Source organism: Gossypium hirsutum, chromosome A05 (genome assembly GCF_007990345.1).
Source record: "Gossypium hirsutum isolate 1008001.06 chromosome A05, Gossypium_hirsutum_v2.1, whole genome shotgun sequence".
NCBI classification, from domain to species: Eukaryota; Viridiplantae; Streptophyta; class Magnoliopsida; order Malvales; family Malvaceae; genus Gossypium; species Gossypium hirsutum.
The window spans coordinates 96,897,443-96,920,383 of record NC_053428.1 but is presented as its reverse complement, the minus strand read 5'-3'; the positions used below and the strand labels follow the sequence as shown (position 1 = coordinate 96,920,383).

General features: G+C 33.7%; 2 protein-coding genes across 2 annotated transcripts; both read left to right on the top strand.

Annotated features, from left to right (window-relative positions):
* Positions 1–1,022: 1,022 nt before the first annotated feature.
* LOC107955128 (protein INVOLVED IN DE NOVO 2) lies at positions 1,023–6,197 on the top strand. The gene is made up of 8 exons (XM_016890852.2): positions 1,023–1,241; positions 1,493–2,426; positions 2,897–3,078; positions 3,555–3,644; positions 3,738–4,025; positions 4,660–4,875; positions 5,343–5,601; positions 5,814–6,197. Exons 2-7 carry the CDS (start codon positions 1,505–1,507, stop codon positions 5,577–5,579), a joined length of 1,935 nt encoding a protein of 644 aa, XP_016746341.2. The 5' UTR covers positions 1,023–1,241; positions 1,493–1,504; the 3' UTR covers positions 5,580–5,601; positions 5,814–6,197.
* Positions 6,198–10,827: 4,630 nt separating this feature from the next.
* Positions 10,828–13,716, top strand: LOC107961470 (uncharacterized). The gene is made up of 6 exons (XM_041114183.1): positions 10,828–11,338; positions 11,454–11,747; positions 11,850–11,986; positions 12,078–12,153; positions 12,248–13,347; positions 13,588–13,716. The coding sequence occupies exons 2-5, from the start codon at positions 11,618–11,620 to the stop codon at positions 13,312–13,314; spliced, it is 1,410 nt and encodes a 469-aa protein (XP_040970117.1). The 5' UTR covers positions 10,828–11,338; positions 11,454–11,617; the 3' UTR covers positions 13,315–13,347; positions 13,588–13,716.
* The last annotated feature ends 9,225 nt before the right edge of the window (positions 13,717–22,941 follow it).

Genomic DNA, 22,941 nt, shown 5'->3' with positions numbered 1-22,941 from the left:
TCGAAAAATGATTTTTAGAAAATGACTTACTTTCCTGAAAAAATTAATATTTTTTGGTGTTTGGATGAATCTATGTAAAATATTTTCTATTGTTTGACAGATTTCTTAAAAATATTTTATAAAAATTATTTTCAATGAAACAAACATACATTTAAGATTTTCTTTATCTTTTCATTATTTAATTGAGTTTATTTTATATCTATAAATTTATATTTCACATTGTTTTTACATATATTAAAAATATTTTGTTAATTCATGTTCATTACAACATTATTATTTAGTTACATGACTACCAAGTGAATATTTTTTATTTAAAAATGTGACATCAACAAAATTGACAAAAAAATTAACAATATGAGCAATTGGACTTGATTTTTAAATTTGAAAAGTAAAGGGGTTAAATTCTTGAAAATAAAAGTATAGAGACTAAATTACAAATTTGTGAAGAGTGCATAGACTTAATATATATTTTAACCTTTATACTACAAAACATCTATTATTAATATATTTATAATTGTAATAAATATTTATTATTAAAATATTAATATTGAATATTTTCAATAATATGTGAGAATATTTTTTAAAATTATTGTTTTTAAAATTTATTATTAAAATAAAATTAAAATATTAAATAATTTATTAAAATAATAATTTATATTAATTATATTAATAATTTATTATATGACTAAATATAAATGATTAAATATGCATATTTAATAATATTAAAAATATAATATTTTATATTACTATTTTAATAATTATAAATATTTTTAAAAATAAAATAAAAATTATTATAAATAAAATAATATTAAGCTTAATTTAAGTTAATTTTTATATAAAAATAAAATTACCTATAGATGAGCTCCTCCTCAAAAAATAATTTATACTTTTCATAAGGGTAAGCCTTATAAGGAAAATAACTTATTTTACATGTTAATTTGTAAGTTATTTTATATAACCAATTAATAATCTGAATTATTATATCTTAATTTTTTAAAGTATAGAGAGCAAAATATAATTTAAAATGTATCGAAATAAATTTATAGTCTATTAAAAAATAGTTTAATTATCAACTTAGTTTAGATACCGATTTAGAAGCCGAATTAGCTATTCCTAGTTTGAAGTCAATAAACCCTTTGTTTTTCATCCTCCTTCTGAAGAACCTTGGCGCACTCTCTAAACCCTCTCTGCTCCTAGGCCCCGTCCGACGTTGTCGTCTCCATCCTTGCCGCCGTTAGCAGGTTCGAACTCCTAAAATGCCTAACCTTGTTTTTATACTTCCGTTTTTGTCCTTCATTTCCTTATGCTTTTTATGTTTCTTTCTTTTGATAATGTGATGGGTTTCAGTTTGAAGAAGAAGGATCTGCAACATTATATAATTTAATTGACTTATTAAGCTGAAAAACATATATATATATATAAATGGAAATGCATGGTTTTGTTTGTATTAGGGTTTAATTTGATTGTGTTGGTTTTGTTCCTACCATTTTAGGTTCCCTTGAAAATGGATATCAGCTCTGGAGAAGATTCAGATATCAGTGAGTCTGAAATGGAAGAGTATGAAGATAAATACTATGAAAAATTAAAGAATGGGAATTACAAAATCAAGGTTTCCAATGAAAAGTATACTTGTCCCTTTTGTCCCAAGAAGAAAAAGCAAGATTTTTTATACAAGGATCTCCTGCAGCATGCTTCTGGTGTAGGAAAAAGCAATTCTGATAAAAGAAGTGCTAGAGAGAAAGCAAATCACCTAGCTTTGTTTAAGTATTTGGAACATGATCTTCGTGGGACTGTGGGTAGTAGTTCATCTTCGGCGGCGGCGGCAGAGGTGGAGGACCCTCTTAGTGGTTGTGACCATGATGAGAAGATTGTGTGGCCGTGGACTGGAGTTGTGGTTAATATTCCTACTCAAAAGTTAGAGGACGGGCGATCTGTAGGAGGAAGTGGATCCAAGTTGAGGGATGAGTTGATCAGGAGAGGGTTCAACCCCTTAAGAGTTCAGCCACTATGGAATTATCGTGGTCATTCAGGGACTGCGGTTGTCGAGTTCCGTAAAGACTGGCCAGGGCTACATAATGCATTATCATTTGAGAAGGCTTATGAAGCAGACCATCATGGTAAAAAGGATTGGTTTGCTAATAATGGTGTTAAAGAAGGTCTTTATGCTTGGGTTGCACGCGCTGATGACTACAAGTCAAGTACCATTATTGGCGAACATTTACGCAAGATTGGTGACCTTAAGACCGTTTCTGAGCTCATGGAGGAAGAAGCCAGGAAACAAGACAGACTGGTAACAAATTTGACAAATATCATTGAGACTAAAAATAAACACATACAGGAGATGGAACAAAGGTGTTCTGAAACTTCCAAGTCCCTCGAGGCCTTAATGGAAGAAAAGGATAACCTTAGTCAAGCATATAATGAAGGTGTGTTTTAACTTTTGCCATGTAGGTTGAGTTTTCTTGTGAAAAAACTTGTATAGTATGCATTGTATTCATCTGTTGGTTTTATTTGTTTTTAAACTGTTCAGTGTCTTTAGTTTAGTTCCCACTTTTGAGTCTGTTACATGTCATTACTGTTTTTTAGCTACATTGTGGAATGACTTTAAATTTTATGTTGGAAGTGTTTTCTGATACTACTGTTCACGTCATGTAGGTTGGGTTTCTTATTGAAAAAAAAAAAAAACTGGTTGTGAAGTATGCATTCTATTCATATGTTGGTTTTATTCTGTGTTAAACAGTCCAGTGTCTTCATTTTGTTCCACCTTTCTAGTCTGCTACATGTTATTACTGTTCTTTTACTACATTTTGGAGTAACATTTAATTTTTATGTTTGAAAGTGTTTTCGGGTATTACTGTGTCTCAATGGTATAAACTTATGTTTCTTCTGTTTGCAGAGATTAAAAAGATTCAAGTAAGTGCAAGGGATCACTTCCAGAGGATTTTTAGTGACCATGAAAAACTGAAGTCACAGTTAGAATCCCATAAGAAAGACCTAGAGTTGCGTGGAGTTGAACTTGAAAAGCGTGAGGCACTGAATGAAAGTGAAAGGAAAAAGTTGGCTGAGGAGCTTGAAGAGGTGCTGTGCTTCATTCTTGATTTTCACTTTTGCTTGTTGATCCCTTCAGTTTTATATTCAAGTGTGTTTGGTACTATTTTCATCTCATAGTCAGGTCGTATGACCACTCTGGAATGGCTGCCATCGGAACTCATAGTATTGGTACAGAGTTTTTGGTTTTGCAACAATCCTTGTGAAGCATCAGGTGCTGAAATTAACTTTGTTGTTCCTCATTGGCAGTCTTGGTAGAAATGCATTTGGTGGATATAGTTGTTGATCTTCAAAGTTATGGACCAAAATTGGGAGTTTCAACTTCAAATTTCTTTCTCCTGAATATGAATGTAAACATATTGCAGTTTACATATCTACAGTTAACTATTTCCTACCATGAATTTGTTTTGCGGAACCAGTTGATTTGTTTTGTTTCTAGTCGTATGCTTGGGAATTTCAGTCAAAAAGTCTCTAGAAAATCAAGACTAACATATTTCTTCTTCCAGAATGCTGTTCAAAATAGTGCACTACATTTGGCTGCTTTGGAGCAAAAAAGGGCTGATGAAAATGTAATGAAATTGGCTGAAGATCAGAAGGTTTGTTTGCTATTCATGCCTTTTTCTTTGATATCAGAATACTCCTTGTCAGTTTTGGAATGCTGAGCGTTGTTATGACCCTTAATTATACAGAGGCAGAAGGAGGAACTTCACAACAGGATAATTCAACTTGAGAAAAAATTAGATCAAAAACAGGCATTGGAACTGGAAATTGAGCAACTGCGAGGATCACTGAATGTAATTAGGCACATGGGAGATGAAGATGATATGGAAGTTCTTGAGAAAGTGGATGCAAGTCTTAAAGAGTTGAGAGAAAAAGAGGCAGAGCTTGAAGACTTAGAAGCATTAAACCAAACTCTTATTGTAAGAGAGCGCAAGAGCAATGATGAACTGCAGGATGCTCGCAAAGAATTGATTAATGTGAGTTCTATTTTCTCTTTCTTTTCAATTTTTAAAATCTTACTGCATGAACCCAAAAGGTCTTGTGAACTCCCATCTTATTTGTATGATCATAGAGATGTCCTTCATTTTGAAAGTCTTCCAGATAATGGATATCGGAACTGTGATTTCTATTGCAAAAAAAGAAAAAAAAAAGAAGAAAATAAATAAGCCAAATAAATGATGTCTAATGGATAGTAGTGCAGGCAATTACATTTTCTCTTGGCATTTATCATATTGGTTGCATTTGAATGCTTTTCTTCATTAAAAATTAATTGATAACATTCAAAAAATTTTATGATGCGCTTGTTTTTAATTGGATCAGGCAAGTTCCTTTAATTGTGTAAATGATTTTTGCCAGGAATACTACAGTTCTATTTCTGTGCCTTTTATGAGATGATCTGCTCACTTTATAACTCTTAAAAGGAAATGATTGTAACTGGTTACTCTATTAACTATTTTCTACTGAGAATTGTGAGGTTTATAACTGCTACTTGATTTCTAAAGTATTTTAGTGTTTATAATATCATTCCTGAAAATGTCTGCTTTAGGTTTTTATGTGCTCATCCCAAGCTTTTCTTGCCATTCAGGAAGCACTGATTCATTCACTTTGTAGGGATTAAAAGAAATATCCACCCGTTCACAAATTGGTGTCAAGAGAATGGGAGAGCTTGACAGTAAACCGTTCCTTGAAGCCATGAAAAGAAGGTATAATGAGGAACTAGCAGAGGAGAGAGCTTCAGAAGTCTGCTCATTGTGGGAAGAATATCTGAAGGATCCTGACTGGCATCCTTTTAAACGCATTAAACTTGAAGGAGGAGAAGAATATCAGGTCTTCATTTCATGACTTCATGAAACTTTTGCTGTTAATTCCCTCCCTTCTACTTTCCTCAAATTTAGGTTGCATGATAAACCATGTTAGTTTGCATGGTTATTATATATATAGAGAGAGAGAGAGAGAGAGCTTGTATACAGTGTAAATTTAGGTAGGCAGCCATAAGCCAAGCCAACAATCTGTAAAGCTAACACTTAAAGCCTGCTAGCTTAAAAGGTAAATGTAGTTAAAATTGGTAAACCTTGAAGCATGTCAGTGAACCATGCCCAAAATTTTATATATACACATATATATTCTGTTAATTGGATATGTTAATGCAGTTCCTGATGAAAAATCTTTAATATAATAGATATGAAGTCCATGCAAAGTTGTTTTGTGAAATACATCTTGCTTGTTTCTTGTTCCATTTTGTGCTGTTTCCATCAGTGTGAATGATTTGCTCAATGTCGGTATTTCCCTGTCAGGAAGTGATTGATGATGAAGATGAAAAGTTGAGAGATTTGAAAGATCAGATGGGTATTGAAGCGTATAAGTCAGTTACTTCAGCCATAAAGGAAATAAATGAATACAATCCAAGTGGAAGGTACATAATTTCTGAGTTGTGGAATTACGGAGAAGGAAGAAAGGCAACCCTGAAAGAGGGTGTTACATTCTTACTGAAGCTTTGGGACAACGCTAAACGCAAGCGAGGAATGACCTGAAGGTCGCTAATTTGTTTTTCAGGTAGTTATTTTTGAAAGGAGTGAAATTTTCTTAAAGGTTACTATATATAGAGAATTATAATATCTTCAGTCATGATCTAGAAATGGTGAATAAAGTTGTCAACTTCTGCATTTAGTATAATGTTGTTACTATAAACAATATATTAACTAATCCTATTAAAGGCAGTCGTTAGCAAACAATGAATAACTTATCATTTTCCTTTTTTATCACAGGAAATAATTTGCTGACTGCCTATAAGGAGCAGTACCCATGGGGGGGAAAGCAAAGAATGCATCTCCATAATATCGGATTAGGTTTGCCGAGTGTAGTGTTTAATGCTGTCTTTATTGTTGTCTGTGTTCTACATAATTGAATTCCATGTTAAATAATATTCAGCTCCCAAGCCAGGAAACAGGTTCCTTACTGGGAAGAAACTGCATTCATGTAACATTTAGAATTTAAGCTCATGTCAACTAAGAACTGCTTATGTAGTATAGTTTACAGATTAGGCTCATGTCCAACTTGAACTTCCTTTGGTAACATGGGAGTCGAGCTATGATGCAGCCCCGCAAACAGGGACATGTTTTTAATATATTGTATTGTGTGCTTTAAATTAACCTCGAGATTCACTCTTTTTTTTTTAATTTCAAGTTTATTAATTATTTTTTATTTAATGATAAATTTAATCACGAAATAATTTTACATCTTTTGTTAATTTGGTTTCTTTTAGTTATTAACTTTTTGAAATAGTAATCAAATTATTTTTTTTATAGAAATGTTGATTAAAATATTAGTCTTTTAACGATGTTGGTAAGACAATCTACAAAGTGCCATACATTTGATTCATGTTAATATTACACTATTTATTTCATGTCATATTAATAAATAATTTAATAATTATAAAATATTAAAAAACTCAAAATTCAAATAAAATTATAAAAATTTCATAAAAATTTAAAAAGTTAGTATAAACTACATGTAGGCTATCATGTGTAAAAATTTAAAATTTTAATTTATATTGTCATAAAAAAATAGTAATTCTATTCTTTTTAAAAGATTTATGGTTATATTTAACAATTTTTATTATGTAATCTTTTAAAGGTTAAAATTATCTATTTTGTTAATTTCTTTTGAAGAAAAATTATATTTTACTATATTTTTACATATTATTCTAATTTTAAATATAAATTTATACTATCTATTTTTATGTTATGTTTAACTATTTAGTTGAATAAACTTTTTAGTGAGCCAACGTAGGATGATCATTAATTTTCTCATACAACACTCCATTCGTACAAATGCTTCAATGTTAAATTAAATATAACTTGAAACAAAAGGATAAGAGCCATCTAAAAATTATTAAGGGTTAACTTAGTATTATTTTTAAAAAGTATTTTTGATTGTTTGGTTAACGTAATTTTATATTTAGATTTTGGAAATGTGATTATCATATTTCAATTTTAAAAAAATTTCGATTATTTCACATTTATATTAATGTCAAGATTTGAAATATAAGAATAATTTTACATTCTTAACATTGTCTAACATTTTGAAATATACCACCTCTTTCGTAGTTAGTCTTATATTTTGGCGATTCTCGTTCTTGTTTTGTTTGGCTTATTTGGTCCGTCTTTGTTCGTTTTATGAACAGTTGGACGGTTGAGTAGGGTGTTTTGTGTCTTGTTGCTGTGCTGCGGTGGCGGTGCTTCCTCTTGAACGGTGCTTTTGTCGTTTCCTCGGGAAGGAGTGGTGAGGAGTTGCTAAGCTTCGGCAAATGTTTCTTGACGGTGACGTTGAGCGGTGGTTTTTGTCTTTTATGTTTTACGTTTTATTTTCTTTTGCATGTTTTTCACGTTCTTTCTTTTCTTTAGTCGTTATTTTAGGTTTTAACATTTAATTGGTAGTTACTGGCTTTTATTGACGTCGTCTTTGGTGTTTGTTGTTTCTGTTTCTTTTGCTTTTGCTTTTAGGTAGTTTTAACTTTGCGTTTTCATTTGTTTTATCCTTGATCTGTTTCCTGTTTTTCGTTCTTGATTTTATTGTGGTTTTTGTTTCGAACTTCATCTCTTTTTTTTTCCTCTTTATCTCTTTCTGACGTGGTTTTTGCTAGTTTTCTCCGTTGTGCTTCGCTTCGCCTTCTGATCAGGGTGTCTGTTCCGTTCGAAGCAGAAGGTGGGACGTCTACGCTCTTTCTTGGTGTTCTTTAAAGACTGGTCCCCTTAAGCTTGCGTTCGCCTCTTGATCGGTGTTGATGCGACTGGGTGGTTTTGCTTCGTTCTCTTCTTGTTTTCCTTTCTATTGGTGAACTGATCGGGGGATGATTCGCTCTCGGTGTTTTGGGGTGGACTTTTTCCTGGTTTCTCTTTGACGGCTGGTGCATCTGGGCTGGTGTTGCTTCGGATTGTTGGTGGAGGTCCTCCTGCCCGGGCTTCTCCTCTGTTCTTTTTTTTCTCGTTTAGACTGTTTAATTTTTTCTGTTTTTTGTATTTTGTTCCAGTTTTGATGTTTTGTATATGGACTGTATAAGGGACTGTTTAATTTTGTTTTGGTGAGATTTTTCCCTTTTGTTTCGTTTGTTCTTGTGATCAGGGATTCAAATAACGGAACGTTTTTAGAATAACGACCGTTATATAGCGGTAGCGCCGCCGACCGAAACCGCTATTGCTGAAAATAACGGAGGAAGCGGATTCACACCGATAACGGTGGATAGCGGCCGCAATTTAACGGATAACGGACAATTGCGGCAATAACGGGCCGCTATTCCCGTTATTTTCCGTTTCCGTAATTAAAAAAAAAATCAAGTTGAGAAGAAAGACTGAATAATTGTACTTCATAATAAAACAAAAGACAAGGGAATATATTCCCTCCCAACCTGCAATCAAAACAAAGTAAAGTAAAAGACTGAATCTGAAAGTCGATTAAAAAAATCAAAACTCACTCACAAACTCACATTTCACAGATTCACAAGCAAAGGCAAAATATATTTCTTCATTCTCCATATTTCGGCAAGGCAAAAAACACAGCCACAGGGCACAGGCAGCAAGCAAAGCAATAGATCAAGTAAGTAGAGAAAACTAACCGTCTAACCAGTAAAGTACTTGCATGTCTTGAATATGCAACATAGAGTGATTTTTTGATATTTTTATCCCTAGATCTATATTCTACACAAAAAAGGGGGGGTTAAAATGTTTTCGACGATTTCCGACCACCGTGCACGGCGGCGCCGTCGCCGGTGATCGGCGGCTGCCACGGTGGCCGATGGCCGGATTCTGGGCAACGGCAGAGAAGAAAATAATTGAGAGAAAAAGGCAAAAGCAAGTTTTTGAAGAATGGCATAAATGAATATTCTGAAAATTTTTTCATTTAAATAGGCCTTCAAAACGACGCCGTTTTGGGCAGGCCACTCTGGCACCAAAACGACGCCGTTTCGGCCTAACCCGCGCACTTACCCGACCCGTTTCCTAGGATCCGCGTGTTTTTAACAGAAGGGTTAATTGCGCTTTTAGCCCTTCCTATTTTTTATTATTTACAATCAAGCTTATTTCTTTTTTAATTTTGTCCTATAATTTATTTCGTATTTCAATTTGGTCCACCTTGAAGCTGTGCGTTTTGAAGGATGGGGATTATTTCCCATTTGATCCATTTTTGTTATTTGTGCATTCAATTTGGTCCTTTTTCTTTTTATTTATTTCGGATTTGCCGCAAATTTATGTTTTAAGTTCGATTTAGTCCCTTTTTGTTATTTTTGCTATTTTATTATTAAATTAATTAATTTAATATTACTATTACTATTATTATTTTTCCTTTTTTATTTTATTATTTATTTACTTGTTATTATTACCATATTATTAAAATTTAATTAGTTTTGCATTATTATTTCAATTATATTTCTTTTCATATTTATTTACCTAAATATTTTAAATACATTTATTTTATTATATCATTTTATTTATCTATATAGTATATCCTTTCATATAATTTTTAATTTTAAGATTTTTATTATTGTTATTATTATTATTAATACCATCATCATCATCATCATCATCATTATTATTATTATTATTATTATTATTATTATTATTATTTATTACCAGTATTATTATTATTAAATTTTTTACACAATATTTATTTATTTCTATAATATTAGGTCTTTACTTTAGCTTTAAATTTTGTTTACTTTTTTTGGTATTATATTGTTGATAATATAATTATATAAGTAATGAGTTGCTTATATTTCTAAATATAATTTTATGTTTCTTATATAAATAAAAATAAAGCATGCCACCACGTGAAGAGTTCCCGACTAAAGGATTGGAGGGTGCACCAAGTAATGATATAGGTTGGCACTTTGGAACTCTAGTGCCAAATGCAAGAGGAAGTATCGTATGTAAACTTTGTGGTAAAGTTGTGAAAGGAGGAATAACACGACTGAAAGAGCACATTGCTCATAAAACCGGCAATGTTGCACCATGTCCTAATGTTACTGGTATGTGATACTTTATTATTATTATTAAATGTTATTGTAAATTTATCAATAAAGATTATATATAATTGATAATAATATAAAGTGTGAATTATTTTTATTTTATTAACAGGTGTCATTAGAGAAAGTATGATGAATGTACTAAAAGAAAGCAACACAAAGAAAATAGACAAAAAGAGGAGAAAAGATGAATTCTTATCTCAATTAATAGAAGAGGAGGATGAGCATGAGGGATTCATTGATGAGGTTTCTGCTATAAGGCAAGCAACTCGAGAAAGTATCCAATCACAACACGAGTGGCATAGAAGGGAAGAATTCAGACGAAGTACTGGTGGTTGGGATAACATTTATGAAGAAGGGCGATCTTCTCATGGATCAGCTAGAGAACATAATAGAGAAAGAACAAGTAAATCTATTCTAGGTGAGTCTGAGTTTACCTTAAGGGGAGCTATACCTGAATTGGTTAGAAGCAAAAGTTCAAAGCAACCAAAGGTCAATGACTCTTTTTTAAAGAGTTTTCGAAGGAAGATAGGTGAAGCGGTATCTAAATTTATAATATATGAAAGACTTCCTTTTCAATTAGCAAGCTCTCCATGGTTGTATAACTTAATTCAAGTGGCAACAGAAGTTGGACAAGGTGTAAAGCTCCCAACACCTTATGAGGTTTCAGATGTGTATTTGGAGTCAGAGTATCAACGAGTTCATGATTGGGTAAATGTACTAAAGACTCATTGGAAAGAATTGGGTGCAACTCTAATGTGTGATGGTTGGACCAACAGTTTGAATCAAATGCACATCATTAATTTCCTTGTTTATTGCAGTAAAGGAACCATTTTTTGGAAATCGGTAGATGTCTCAAGTGTCCGTAGTAGAGATGCTGAATTCTACTACCGTTTGTTAGATTCAGTTGTAGAAGAAATTGGAGAAAATTACATTGTCCAAATAGTGACTGATAATGAGGCAGCAATGAAAGCTGCTGGAAAAAAGTTAATGTTGAAAAGACAACATCTATATTGGACCTCATGTGCAGCTCACTGTTTAGATTTATGCCTTGAAGATATTGGGAAAAAGCCCAGTGTAGCAAAAGTGTTAGATGAGGCAAAGAAAGTGACTTGCTTTATATACAATCACATTTGGACTGTTGATTTGATGAAGAAGTATACACAAGGGAAACAAATACTTCGACCCGCTCTTACTCGATTTGCAACTCATTTCATTCAACTTGAAGAGATAACAAGACAAAAGCAAGGTTTGAGAGAAATGTTTAATTCAAAGGTCAGTATTTATAATTAGTTAATATAATTACTTAAATATAGTAACCTTTAGTGATTTTATTAGTTCCAAATAATTTAAATTATATTATTTTAAAATTTTTCTTATGAAAATATAGGAATTTAAAGAATCAAAATGGGGAAAGCAAAAGTCAGGGCCTGCTTATGAAGCCAAAAAATTGTTTTGGGAAAAGATTTTTGGAAAAAAGCCAATGACCTCATAAAAGTTTATGAGCCCTTAGTAAGAGTATTGAGACTTGTGGATAGCGATGAAAAACCAACGATGGGCTTTATTTATGAGGCTGTTGATAGGGCTAAACGAGCAATTCAACAAAATTGTCGATATTTCACAGAGTATGAAAAGATTATTGACAATAGATGGAATTTTATGCATTCCGACTTGCATTCAGCTGGTAAGATAAAATATTTCATATAATTAAGAACTATTTTTATATTTTATTATTTTAAGCTTTAGATTATTATTATTTGATGATATTCTTATAAATTATACTTAGGTTATTTTCTCAACCCTCAATTTCAATTTGGGGTGGAGCATTCTGAGAATGTATTAATAGAAACATTAGAAGGTACACGATCAGTAATTGAAAGATTAGAACCTTCTATGGATACTCAAGTCAGAATGGTTAATCAGGTTAGATTCAACTACTATTATTTGTAACTTAGTTAAATAATTTGAAATAGAATTTTTATTTTTATTTTTACTCTATCTTTTATTTATGCAGTTGTTATTATTTAGAGATAAACATGAGACATTCGGTACTCCACAAGCACAAAGAGCTTGGAAGCAAATGAATCCGGGTAAACAGTTAATTGAATTATTTAATTTAATTTATATTATTTAATTATATTGTACATTTTAAAGTTATTTTGAAATTTAAATAATATTATGCAGCTGAGTGGTGGATGATATATGGCACATGTGTTCCCGAATTACAAAAATTAGCAATTAAAGTGCTTAGTCAAACAACTTCAGCATCAAATTGCGAACGAAATTGGAGCACATTTAGTTATATTCACACCAAGGCAAGAAATAGGTTAAAGTATAAAAAACTTGAAAAACTAGTGTTTACCTATTATAATATGAGGCTTAAGATGAGGCATCAACAAAGAATGAGCACTGATGATATAAATGCTAGTTTTAATCCTATCAGCCTTGATTATATCTTTGAAGATGTTGATCCACTATCAGAATGGCTTCATGAGAAAGAGAATCCATTGTTAGATGGTGAAAATGCCGGTGTGTTGCCTGTGGATACCTCTGATGATGAAATGGATGTTGATCAATCGCAACAACAAATTTTGTCTCATTCAAGTTCTAGTTCAACTCCAAGTCAGAGTGGCGATGGACCCGATGGTGGTGGTTTAAGTCCAATTGATGAGGATGACGGATATAGTGGTGATAGAGGTGAAATTAGGTCTTCTAGTCAGTATGGAGGAGAATATGGGGGTGGTACCACTGGTGGACATTTTCGTGACAGATCAGAGTTTGATGGAAATATGTTTCCTGAACCTAGGAGAGGTAGAAGTGAACCTAGAGCTCCATCAAAGGGAAAAGGCAAGAAGCATACTTCTATAGGCTCTTCATCTGGTAGTGGTAGGAGATCGAGTTCTAGTAACCTTGGGTATAGTGATTCATCTACTAGCACTCAAGGTTTTTATCCACCAGAACAACCTTCACATGGTTATCCACAACCATATGGTTATTATCCACCATTTCCTAATTATGGTGTGCCATACCAGCCTCAAATGTATCCTCCTCCACCAATGTATCACCCACCTCCACCTTTCATGTATCCTCCTCCTCAAATATATCCTCCATATCAATTGAATGAAAACCAAGGTGAAAATGTTGCTTTTTTTGGATATATTTTTGGACAAAGGCCAAGAGAATCAAGTCAAGAACGCTCCCAAAGTGAAGGTGAAGGATTTGATCTTCCTCGTCATTCCACTAATTGGTGAAAACTAAATCGTGCCACTATCATTATTTGTAAGGTATGTTTTTTTTAAAGAAATCCTTTGTTATTGTTCTTAATTTTGATGATATTAAAACATTTTAAATAATATATATCTTTAGATAAATGAATGAAGTATATTTTATGAAAAGATAATGAAGAATCGAAGCATGTTAAATTATATATGAAAGTAGAATGAGATGAGAATAAGTGGTAGGAAATAGGAATAATTAATGAGAATCTATTCATTAATTTATCTATTCCTTTTTTCCTTTTGCAGCGTATTTATATCTTCACTATCTTCAAAGCTGTCAAGAAATATTGAAGACATCTCTCATGTATGAATTCTCAATTCTTTTATTTATAAAAACTTTCAAACTTATTAAATATGATAAATGTTTAATATTTCTTTTTTTTTACTTTGTTATTAGTTAATATAACATTCTTAGAAAATTCGTAAATAAATATAAGAATAATTAATGATTATAAAAGTTGTGTTCTCATGTCATATTAATAAAGGTTCATAAGTGTTAGAAAACACTCTAAAAATCATTAAAAGTGACTTTTTATAATTATAATTATAATTACTATGTTTTACAGTAAGTTGTGCGAATTTGAAAAAAATTCACGACCGCGATACCCGCAGTGACCGCAATAGCGTCCGTTATGTCCGCGACCGCGACAAACGCGACGCGACCGAAAACGCGACCGCGACCGCAATTTAAATCCCTGCTTGTGATTGCTTGGTTTTTTCGATTGTTTTCTGTTCATGGTGTTTTTCTGCTGTAGTTTTAAGTTTCTTTCTTATTGTTTGGTTCTTGTGCGGTTTGCTCTACTTTCTTGTGTCTTTTGTCTTTGGTGTCGTGGTTCAGTGCCTCTTTCCGGCGGGGGTTGGGGGAGGTGGCCCCTATTTGGATTTGATGTTCTTGGCGCTTTTTTCTTCGACGGAGTGCGCACCTGACACGTGTGGTGATACGGGAGTGGCGGTGGAGGCCTTCTTGCTCGTGCTGCCTTCTTCATTCGGTATTCCGTTTATTTTATTCATTTTTTGCATTTCACTGTAAAGCTAGTTTTATTGTTTGGGATGTAAAAGGACCGTACAGGGACTGTTTTTATAATTTTCTTTTTCCATTGAGCCTTATTCTCTTCGTTATTGTTTTGGCTTGGCCTGCTGGGTGATTGCATGATTATTTTTGGGACTTTCTACGTTTCATTTTAAGGTTTTTTTTTTTTGGATTTTGTGGTCTTTACTTGGCTGTGGTGGAGGGTGGCAGCCTTTCGCGATTGGTTTTTTTTTCAGCTGTGGGTTCGGTGGGGTTGTGTTTCTGTCTTAAGCGGTGGGCTGGTCCTGGTTTGGTGTGATCCGTTTGAGTGTTGCTGGGTTGGGGTGCGATGGCTGCCGAGTTAAATGACTTGCTAGCGAATCTTAAGTTTTCAGAATCTCAAAAAGAAAGGGCAGTCTGCCAAGGCTCGACAAAATCAGACATGTAGGGATTTAAATCTTGGGCTGTTGGGAAATTTATGTCGGGGGAAAAGATTAATCGAGAGGCGATGTAACGGGTGCTAAAATCACTATGGTACACCAAGGAACTGGTTAACTTTGTGGCTATGACAGGTGGTCTGTTTTTGGTGAAATTCGGCTCGAGGGATGATAGGGATAGGATCCTTAATTTGGCCGATTGGAGTTTTGATCAAAGGTTATTTTCCATTGTCCCTTTTGTGAACGGACAAGATACAAGTTGCTACAACTTTATTTATGTGCCTTTTTGGGTTCGAATTTTCAATATTCCATTGGAAAAAATGGATCGCCAGGTGGCCCTTGATGTTGGGAAAGCTATAGGAGAGGTTTTGGCCATCAATTGGAGGGATATGGATGGATGTTGGGTGGACTATATTAAAATAAGAGTTAAATTGGACATCTCTAAACCATTGACGTGGGTGGTTTACTTGGTTAGGGTTGATGGAGTGGTTTACTTGGTTGGGGTTGATGGAGAAGAGAATAGGGCAATCAAATCTGGGCATAGGTACATGGCGAAATGAGATTAAAACCTTTGAGGTTGGGAATGGACATGAATGGGGAAGGTCTGAAAGCACAACTGGTAAGGGTGATTACGTGATGGGACAGAGGGGGAAGGGTATGACTAGGACAAGGGATGAGATATCAGATTCTTGCTCCCCGTCAGGTATGCGTATTGATCAAATTAGGCGAATTCGGAATAAATGTAAAAAGAGTAAGGTTGGGAACGAGGAAGCTATTGATGAGAGCCCGATAAGAATGATCCGTAGAAAATTATCGGAGGGAGGGTCTCCTTTCAAGGCTGCGGTTGGCGATTAGCCTTACCTAGAGCCCTGTGACAGCTCGTGAGTTGAAACAACTTCTTGCTGTCAATGCCCCTGATATTGTTTTTTTGAGTGAAGCTTAGCTTCGGGCTAACGAGTTTGAGCGTATTTGGGTTTGTTGTAAAATGGATGGTTGTTTTGTTGTGGATCCGGATGGTCGTAAATATGGTCTTGCTTTATTATGGAGGGATAGGGTTGACGTGATTATTCAGAATTACTCTGAGTATTATGTGGATTATGTGGTTAAGATGGAGGGGAATGATCAGATTCGTTTTAGGGGACCTTAATCAAAGACATCTGTCATAGAGCACACTTCGGAGGGTTGGAACTTTTACTAAGTGGGGATTGGGTTGTTGGGGTAATTTCAATTAGGTAATAGATGATGTAGAGAAGTGTAGGGGGAGACGCAGACTTAAAGTGGTCATGGATGATTTCCAGATGGTTATGGATGAGCTTGCCTTGGTTGATGTCAAGCCCGATAAGGGGTGGTTCACTTGGACAAACAATCACGAAGGGAATAGTGAGGTTAGGGAATGTCTTGATAGATTCTTGGTTTTAGCTTCTTGGTCGGGCTGTGTCCTGTTTTTACCCTCGAGTGTGCTTCGTCAGACTTGCTCAGACCATGATGCCATCATGCTTGATACTTTGGGTAGAAAGTCGAGAGAGGACATAAGGGAGTCAAGGCTATCTTTCCAGTTTGAGGCTTGTTGGGCCAACAGGAACGAGGCTAAGGATATGATCAAAAGAGTTTGGGATCAGTGTAAGGGGGTATGTTGACTGGAATTGATTGCATTCGTCTTTATTTAGGTAGATGGCAGTTTAGGCGATTTAAAAAGGGGCAGGATCGTATCCGGAGCTTAATTGACAGGATTGATAAACTTATGGATGAGCCAATGTTGGAGTCCAATATTGAGAGATTGCGAGTGTAACACCCTAACCCGTATCCGTCGCCGGAATGAGTTATGAGGTAATACTAGAAGAGACATAGCTTTTAGGCAATCACAGACACACTCAAACATGTAATTCAAATTAAAATTAATTATAAACTTAAATAATCAATTTAACCTTTTTACGAAACAATTTATAACATATTAATCAATTTGTGTCTAATATTAAATCATAAAAAAATAATGTCAACTATATCATTTTGACACAAATCATATGCGCATATCAAAGACTTTATAAAATAATATAAATCAATTATTATAAGCATGAAATATCAAAGAGCATAAAAATCAAATTTGCATGCAAACCATTAAAACCTTATAATACTGAAATCACTATTAATTTGGTCACTTTTATAAGCATTAGCTGATTACCATATGTTTTCCTATACAAGGCATTTCATTATTAAACCAAAAACAAATACAATGCAATTTATTCAATCAAGGATTTCATACATAAAAATTATAAAGCATACATATTCGAGATACATACCATGTTTACCCACTTCATTCGGCATGAAAATTTTAATTACAAGAAATAGTCAATTTTTTCCATTTCGAACATAAATAATCTACTATTCATATGATCATTTTATAAGGTTTTAGCCAAATATGATCATGCCTAATACATGTGTTTCATTCAATGACCATTTCTTTACTAAATCAATTTCTATTATTCAATTAGCAAATATCACATGACAAATAATAATCAAATTTCCATACTAATTGCTAAATACCAACATTCATGACTTCAAAAAGGTCAAAATTTAATTACCAACCATTTTGCATCGAATCGAAAGACTTTTATAAAACCAAATTAATGATCATATATTCGATTATATACTTATGATCACAAGTCAAAACAAACATATCAAATGCCCATATAAAAAAAATAATTTCCGAATTAAAAAGTCACTCATGATATATACTTATAACATTGCATATAACTTGACCAAATCAACTTTTAAATGTATAAATCATTGACACAAGTTAACCAAATATTTATCAAAATTTATACCATTTCAATAAGCAAACCGAATCATCAATATATATGCAAGTGTTAACCACAATAAGTTATACACCTTTCCAAACATATCAAATCACGTACATTTATAAGTCCAATTCACATCTCAAATATCAAATATATATATATATATAAACATCACTCAAGACAAAAAATATTTATACCACAATCAAATTCACAAGCCATTCACCTTTCACCAACCACTACAAGCAATAATCACATCTAACTATACACACACACATATACATATATATATATTATAACTGAATATGCCAAACACATTCAAAATTTCAACCACATCATTTAATCAAACCATAAACCCATATTTAGCAAATGAACAAGCCATTTTCGCATGGCTTTTAAATATATACAGATCCCAAAATCAATTATTTCAAAATATAACTCAGCCTATACATGCCATAGTTCCAAAAATTTAATTTATAAAATACTGAAATTAGTCGATAGTGTAATAGACTTTGACGATGATCTCCGAGCTCGTAACTTGACTCCAAAATCTATAAAACAAAGGAAAACATATACACACACAATATGCTATCATAGCTTAGTAAGTTATAAGCAAATAAACAACTCAATGATAAGATTAACTCATTTTAACTAAACCAAATTATAATATCATTATCACATTATCTCGAACTTACCATTTCATAAATAATATATATACTTTCATACATAAATGTTACCTTGGCTGAATGTTCATATAATTATATTCACATATTCAAAAAAATTAAGTTATTACAAAAATATTCATATTATTTGTTTCAAAGGCCGAATACACTTTCCATGTACACATACATTTTTCATTTACCTCATACATAATTTGCAACAAATATCAAGTAACTTGCTTACCTTATTTCAAGTAGGTAATAAGCTAACTCATACCTGGTCATCATAGCTCGTTTTGCACACTCAATCACAACTTATCGTTGTCCGATGAACCATTCGGAATTGGATAGGACACTCAGATAATCACACATATCATACAATGCCAACGTCCCAGACGTGGTCTTACATGTAATCACATATCGATGCCACTATCCTAGACAGGGTCTTACTCGCACACATATATATCAGAGTCACATATCGATGCCATGGTCTTACTCGCACACATAAATCGGAATCCTATGTCATGACATATGTATCATTACTATTCCTAAGGTTCATACGGGACTTTCGAACGTCGTATCTCAGTCGAAACGAATTCGGAAATGTAGTAATCAAGCCTTTTCATATTTGGGCATAATAAATATAAATCCATACATTTCATAACAGCATATATATCTAGCATTTAATTACAATTAAACACGTCTATTTTCTTATAAACTTACCTCGGACGATGAAAAAACCAGTACGGATCGGCTAGTCGACAACTTTAGTTTTCCCCCGATCTAAATCTGATTTTCTCTTTTCTTGATCTAAATTAATATAAATTAAACTTATTAAATCAAATATTCAATCAAATTCATCCAAAAACACACAAATGAACAAATTACACTTTTACCCCTAATATTTCACATTTTTCACAATTTAGTCCCTATTGCACAAAACATAAAATATGCAAAATCGCACAACATAGCTAGGCCGAATCTTCCTTATATTCATACTAGTCCATACATTTAATTTATTTCACATTTTAGTCCCTCAATTTATTATTTTTTCAATTTAGTCCTAATTACTCAAAATCATCAAAAACTCCAATACAAAACATGTTAATCTAAAACATATCTTTCATTTTTCATCATCAAAAAACAAAAATCACAAATTCTCATCAATGGAATAACTCAAAATATTCATCAAAATCAAAAATTAAAGCATGCGTCTTGAAGAGTACTAAGCAACGATCTCAAAAACATAAAAAAATTATCAAAAATTGAGTCAAAACCATACCTTAATAAAAAGAAACAATAGTCGAACCCCAAGCTTGTATTTTTTCTTTCTTTTGTTCTTTTATTTCAGCAAAAAGATGATAAAATGACTTTATTTTCATGCCATTTGTTTTATTTATTTAACATTAATAATATATTTACCTAACCATTCCATTAAAATATTTATAATTACCCAAATGCCAAACCATAAATTCCACTAAACTTTTAATGGTTAAATTACAACATAAAAACCTTCCCTTTAATAAGCCTTAACAATTAAGCACTTCTAATAAATAGCCAGTCACTTTTATATTTTACACGATTAATTCCTTTTATTTAATCGACACTCAAACAACAAAATTAAATCACGAAAATTTCACACACACAAATTCACACATAATAAACATAGAAAATAATTTTTAAATGTTTTTCTGACTCAGATTTGTGGTCCTAAAACCACCGTTCTGAATAGGGTCTAAATCGGACTGTTACAGCGAGCCTCTCGGGCAGAGTTGGGTAGCTTGTATGTGGAGGAGGAGTGGTATTGGGCCCAGAGGTTTCAGATTCAGTGGCTTAAAGAGGGAGACCGAAACACCCGTTTCTTTCATGTTCGGGCTTCTAGGAAGAATAAAAAGAATAGGATCTAGGGTTTGCATGACTCTGATGGTAATTGGGTTTTTGATCCTAGAGGTGTTCGCCAGGTGGCTTGGGATAACTTTCATTCTCTTTTTAAAACCGAGGCTTGTGGTAACCTTGAGATGGTATTGGTTTTGATCCCAAATTGTATCACTTCTGATATGAATGGTGCATTGGATAGTTATGTGTCAGATAATAAGCTCATTGAAGCTTTTAATCAAATGGATCCTCATAAGGCTCCGGGTATTGATGAGCTTTCGAGCCTTTTTTATAAGGAAAATTGGGGGGTGGTTGGTAAGGATGTACTCCTGCTTTGATATGAGGTTCTGGATGGGCATAGAGACATCAATGATTTTAATGAAACTATTATTGTTCTTATCCCAAAATTGATGATCCTAAGGTTATGATTCACTTCTAGCCTATCAATCTTTGCAAGGTTATCTACAAGATGATTTCTAAAATAGATTAAAAACTATTCTTTTGGCTTGCATTAGTCAGAACCAGAGTGCTTTTGCGCTGGGGCATATGATTCATAATAATTTTCTCATCGCTTACGAGTTTTTGCATTACCCCCAGTGTTCTAAAAATGGGTTGAATAAAGGGTTTGTTATTAAGCTCGACATGTGTAAAGCTTATAACCATGTTGAATGGGACTTTGTAGAGAAAGTAATGATTTATATGGGTTTTTTCTGTTTCTTGGGTCACTTTGGTTATGCAGTGTGTTCGTACTGTAAGCTACGTTGTTAAATGTAATGCTTCCCTCACTGATGTGATTATTTCTAAGAGAGGGCTTAGTTAGGGGGATCCGCTTTCACCCTATCTTTTCTTGTTCTGCTTCCACTCTCTAAATTGCTTTTGGGGGCCCAGATGGAGGGGAAGATTCGAGAATTAAGGCTAGTCAGAATGGGCCCAGTATTAATCATCTTTTCTTTGTGGATAACGTTTTCTTTTTTGTTCGTAATAAGAAGGAGGAGATTGAGACTGTTAAGGATGTCCTCCACTACTTCGAGATGATTTTGCGGTAAAAGGTTAATCCGTCCAAGTTCATTGTCTATTTCAGACCAAAAACTTCAAGAGATCAAAGGGCACAGTTGAGTGGTATCTTGGGTATGCGGGTTCTCGAGTCCATGGATAACTATTTGGGCTTGCCTTTGATCATTGGCAAGAATAAGACGAGGGTTTCTCAGCACATTATTGATTGGTTTTCTCTTAGGATAAAAGGCTGGTCTAGAAGTCTTTTATCCCATAGTGGTAAGGAAATTTTTATTAAATCAGTTTTACAATCTTTACCTACTTATGTGCTTTCTGTTTTTCTTATTCCTAGGGGCACCTTTGATGTAATGATCTCGAGAATGAAGAGATTTTGGTGGGCAAAAAAAACAAAGATCTTGGTTGGGCGATGATGGTGTAGGACTCTCTATGTACATCTAAGGGTATGAGTGGTCTCGATTTTAAGGACTTGAGGCTCTTCAACATTGCACTCCTCGAAAGACAAGTGTGACAGTTCATCAATAATAATGGTACTTTATGTTATCATATTCTATGTTCCAAGTACTTTCTGGATGGGGATGTACTCCACCCTAATGCGGTTGATAAACCCTTCTTCTCCTGGATGAGTATTCTGCATGTGGTTAAAGCACTTGAGACCAGGTTTAGATGGCAAATAGGCAATGGCAAGACTACTAGGTTCAGGGTTGATAGATGGGGATTTGAGGGTCTTGATGGCAATTCATTGAGGACTTCTTTCAATGGCATTCGGGTTTGGTGAGTGGGTTGTGAAGGTCTAACTCGTGTGAGTGGGATAGAGATCAAGTGGAAGAGTTTTATGCTGACAGGTTAAGTGATCATATATTTGCCTTACTGATTGTTTAGCATGGCCCACCGGATTGGATTGTTTGGTTTCACAACAAGTTTAGGTGCTATTCATCAAAATCTGATTACACTTGACTTATTCTCAAGAAGTGGGTTATGGGCTGCATCGTTTGTTCTTGAGGACTATTTGGAAACTCCATGTGTTTCCCAAAATCTGTATCTTTGCACGGAGGGTTGGTCATAACTTACTTCCAACTAATGTCAAAATAGCCTCGATTTTTCAGGGCTCCGATTAGGCTTGCCACTAGTGCAGGCTTGGGGATGAAATTATTATCCATGTTCTTAGAGATTGTCCTAAGTCCCATGCAGTTCTTTCTTTTAGAGAGCTTGATAGATGTTTACTTGATTCATCTTATGAGGGTTGTATTGATTGGCTCGAGCACGCTACTTGCTCATTGGATCTTAAGGTATTTGAGAATTTCATTACAATTTTATGGAATGTATGAAATGGTCGCAACAATGCATTGTTTTGAGGTAAGGAGGATGATACTCGATTGGTTTGGAAGTGGGCAAGAACCTTTGGGGACGATTTCAGAATCTTTAATCTTTCGCATGCCTTGATGAACCCCAGCCCCCTGTGTTCCATAGGTGGATCAAGCCTTCGAATGATGCCATTAAGATTAATGTTGATGTGGCGATTCTTGACTCAGTGGTGGGCATTGAGATTATTGTGAGGGATCATGATGGTTTTGTGTTAGATGGTCGCGCGGTTATTTTGGATTATAATATGGAAATTGAATGGGCTGAAGCGGAAGCATTGAGGGAAGGGATTATATGGGCGTAACAACAATATAGAAGGGCTTTTTTTGAGACTGACTATGTTGGTTTAGTCAATCGGTTTAAGTCTTGTCGTGAGGACATTTCAATTTTTGGTTTTCGTTTGAAGGAAATCTTCAATTTGTTGGATTCTTTAATCAATTTTAAGATTGAGTAGG

What these genes read in the sequence shown, in the direction of transcription:
- LOC107955128 (XM_016890852.2), top strand. Translation starts at nt 1,505, where the DNA reads ATGGATATCAGCTCTGGAGAAGATTCAGATATCAGTGAGTCTGAAATG. An exon ending in TAGTCAAGCATATAATGAAG is followed by an intron (nt 2,427 to 2,896) that starts GTGTGTTTTAAC and finishes TTCTGTTTGCAG; the next exon opens with AGATTAAAAAGATTCAAGTA. An exon ending in TGGCTGAGGAGCTTGAAGAG is followed by an intron (nt 3,079 to 3,554) that starts GTGCTGTGCTTC and finishes TTCTTCTTCCAG; the next exon opens with AATGCTGTTCAAAATAGTGC.
- LOC107961470 (XM_041114183.1), top strand. Translation starts at nt 11,618, where the DNA reads ATGGGCTTTATTTATGAGGCTGTTGATAGGGCTAAACGAGCAATTCAA. An exon ending in TTCCGACTTGCATTCAGCTG is followed by an intron (nt 11,748 to 11,849) that starts GTAAGATAAAAT and finishes AATTATACTTAG; the next exon opens with GTTATTTTCTCAACCCTCAA. An exon ending in TTGGAAGCAAATGAATCCGG is followed by an intron (nt 12,154 to 12,247) that starts GTAAACAGTTAA and finishes AATATTATGCAG; the next exon opens with CTGAGTGGTGGATGATATAT.